Source organism: Geospiza fortis, unplaced genomic scaffold (genome assembly GCF_000277835.1).
Source record: "Geospiza fortis unplaced genomic scaffold, GeoFor_1.0 scaffold178, whole genome shotgun sequence".
Classification (NCBI taxonomy): Eukaryota; Metazoa; Chordata; class Aves; order Passeriformes; family Thraupidae; genus Geospiza; species Geospiza fortis.
In genome coordinates this window covers 1,435,153-1,438,014 of record NW_005054466.1, presented here as the reverse complement: position 1 = coordinate 1,438,014, position 2,862 = coordinate 1,435,153, and the positions used below count along the sequence as shown (strand labels likewise).

The window sequence follows — 2,862 nt, the reverse complement described above, 5'->3', positions numbered from 1 at the left end:
ATTCCTGCTCAGAGCAAGGAAGAGGAAGCAAAGCCAGATACCCCAGTGTGCTGCTTGTGGACCAGAGAAACACTGGATGGAGCAGGCCAGGGCTCAAATGCCACTGTGGGAGGGAATTGTGGGGTCCAGCTGAAGGAGAGGGACACAAAGGAGAGGAGAGGAGCTGCTGTTTTTCCAGGTGCTGGCACACAGAATTTGCAGGGAGAGATCTGATCCCCAATTGCACTTACTGCCTCTTTCTCCCGGTCCATGATGGTTTCCAGCTCCTCAAAGTGGCGAAGTTTTATCTCCAGCTTCTTCATCTGAGTCTCCACCAGAAGGGCCACCAGAGACTTGATCTTCCTCTCCTCCACAGCTGCCAGGTGCTGGGGATGAAACACAGGGGGTGCTGTGTGACACTGGGCACAGGAAGGGGATCAGCCACCTTCAGCCACCCTGCTCTGCTGCTGGCAGGAAACTGGGAATTCTACATCTTATGCTGGGAACCAGAGGCCCCTGGAAGATGATTAAGGTTTAATCAAATAAACAGGTGTGAAGGTTTCATACAGGAGGTGTGGAGGATGCTCAGAGCAATCCAGCACTGGGCACAGGGAGCCCTTCCAGTGGGAATGCAAATGAGGGAGAAGGAAGGGGTTTGTCAGGGAGGCAGCTGAGGGTCACCCAAAAAGCTCCCAGCAGGACACACACAGGAGGCTGTGACCCAGAATGACCCCAAACCAGGGGGATGGCACTGCCATGTCTTTGCCATTAAAATAGATTTTCTCAAGCAGAAGGCAAATTGATTTTTATAAGGATTAGCTTGGTGCCATTTATATCCACACATAAATAACACCAGAGATCTGTGCATCTATATCTGATCCATGAGGCAGCCATGGAAGTGTTTCACACCCTCAGAGTGCGACAAGGGTGCTCATGATGCCTCTCCCTGCTTCTGTTAAAACCTGAGCTCAGCAGGAGAAGCCCCTGAGTGCAGCGTGGGGGGCTCTGTGCTCCCAGGTGTGTCACAGGACAGGTCCCAGGGCTGGCTGTCCCAGGGAAAGGTGAGGGCTGGGGGGAGCAGGGAACAAGGAGAAGAGCAAACAGACCCCTGCTGAGGGAGCTGGGCGCAAACTGGGACAAACACAGAGCTGGGGGAAAGCAGCATTAGAAACCTCCCTGGAACCCTGAGCAGAATCTGAACTTCTCAAACCCATGGGACACCGTGCCATTGACAATGGTCACCTCCCTGACCCAGCAGCAGTGAGGGAGGGCTCAGTAAATGTGGGCAAAGGCACTCCTGACTCTCTGAAGTGAATTTCAAATCAGGGCTGAGAGAACCACAGTGACCCCAAGCTCATCCAATACCACATCCCTGAGAAATTCCAGCAGCTGTTCCAAAACTGACCAAAGTGCTGCACACAAAATAATGAAACAAAGCTGACAGAACAGGAAATTTCATGTTAAATAACACTGTTCAGTGAAATAAACTTGTTTGTACGAAAATTCAGAGTGAGGGAATCACCTGGGGATACACAGTCCTCTACCAAACATTACACTCTGTTTCACATGTGCAATTTTAATAATGAAATGGGATGGACACCTGAACAAAGCACGTGATTAGGTAAAGAACAGGTCTCCAAATACACCTTGGAAAGGAAATTAGCCCTGAAGTTTTTCCTAGACAGACTGAAAGAGGCTCAGCCTGGCACTACCCAGGGCATTCCATGGGCAAAGGACAAATCCCTACAGCAGCAGCTGAGGAAAATCAGGAGCACAAATTCAGTGGTAATCTGAAATGCCTGATAAACCCATCACTGCACCAGCCTGGAGTCAGAAACGAGCAAGTGATCCTAAAGGGCTTTTCCAACCTAAATGATTCTGTAAAAAAGCACCATGGAATACATGAATGGTTTGGGTTGGAAGGGACCTTGAGGATCATCCCAGTGCCACCCCTGCCATGGCAGGGACACTTCCACTGTCCCAGGCTGCTCCAAGTGTCCAGCTGGCCTTGGACACTGCCAGGGATGCAGGGGCAGCCCCAGCTGCTCTGGGGATTCTATTCTAGGGCCTCCCCACCCTCACAGGGAACAATTCCCAATCTCCCATCCATCCCTGCCCTCTGGCACTGGGAGCCATTCCCTGTGTCCTGTCCCTCCATCCCTTGTCCCCAGTCCCTCTCCAGCTCTCCTGGAGCCCCTCTGGGATCAGCAGCTTCCAGGAATGATCTCTCCAGTCCCAGGCACCTCCAACAGGGATTTGGGGAAGTCACAAGGTCAGTGTTTGGCAGGAGGTGAAACTGGGACCAGAACAGCTCTGGGGAGGGGAAGAGATGGATCAAGAGCAGCAGTTCTGCAGCTCAGTCCCAGCTGGAGCAGAGCAGGAGCCATCAGGGATACTTCTGCACAGAAAGGAAAACCCAGCTCACACTGGGTGTCCATTGAGAGGAAAGTGAGCAGAAGGTACTTAAATTCTAATGCTGTTTGTTCAGAAACCAGAACCTGTGCAAACACATCTCAGTTGTTGGTCTGTATGAAATGCAGAGTCTCACCCTGAACATTCATATTCACCACTCCTCAAACAGCACAACTCAACTTCTGGAAGCCACTGATCCCAAAAGAAAAACAAACAAACAAACAAACAAAAACCAATAACAAGGGAAAAAATCCCAAACAAACCCCTCATTTCAATCCCTTGTCTTTAACCCCCATTGTCACTCAGAATCCAACTGCAACATTGCTCTGATATGAAATCCTAAGGAAAACAGCTTTTCACATGGCCAGGCCCAGAGTTTATGATGAAGAGTTGAATTACTCCCTCAAACAGAGATCACCCAAAGCTCCAATATTGTCTGGCTTTTTAAGGGAGTGGGAAGAGAAATCCCTG

At 50.3% G+C, this 2,862-nt stretch overlaps 1 protein-coding gene across 1 annotated transcript in view; it reads right to left on the bottom strand.

Moving 5' to 3' along the window:
* The window catches only part of SMARCC1 (SWI/SNF related, matrix associated, actin dependent regulator of chromatin subfamily c member 1), a gene marked incomplete at its 3' end in the record, with an annotated part of 56,070 nt that overhangs the window by 4,514 nt on the left and 48,694 nt on the right, over positions 1–2,862 (bottom strand). Inside the window, exon 26 of the mRNA XM_031062817.1 lies at positions 231–365. Coding sequence (XP_030918677.1) covers positions 231–365 — 135 coding nt within the window. The remainder of the gene's footprint in view (positions 1–230; positions 366–2,862) is intronic.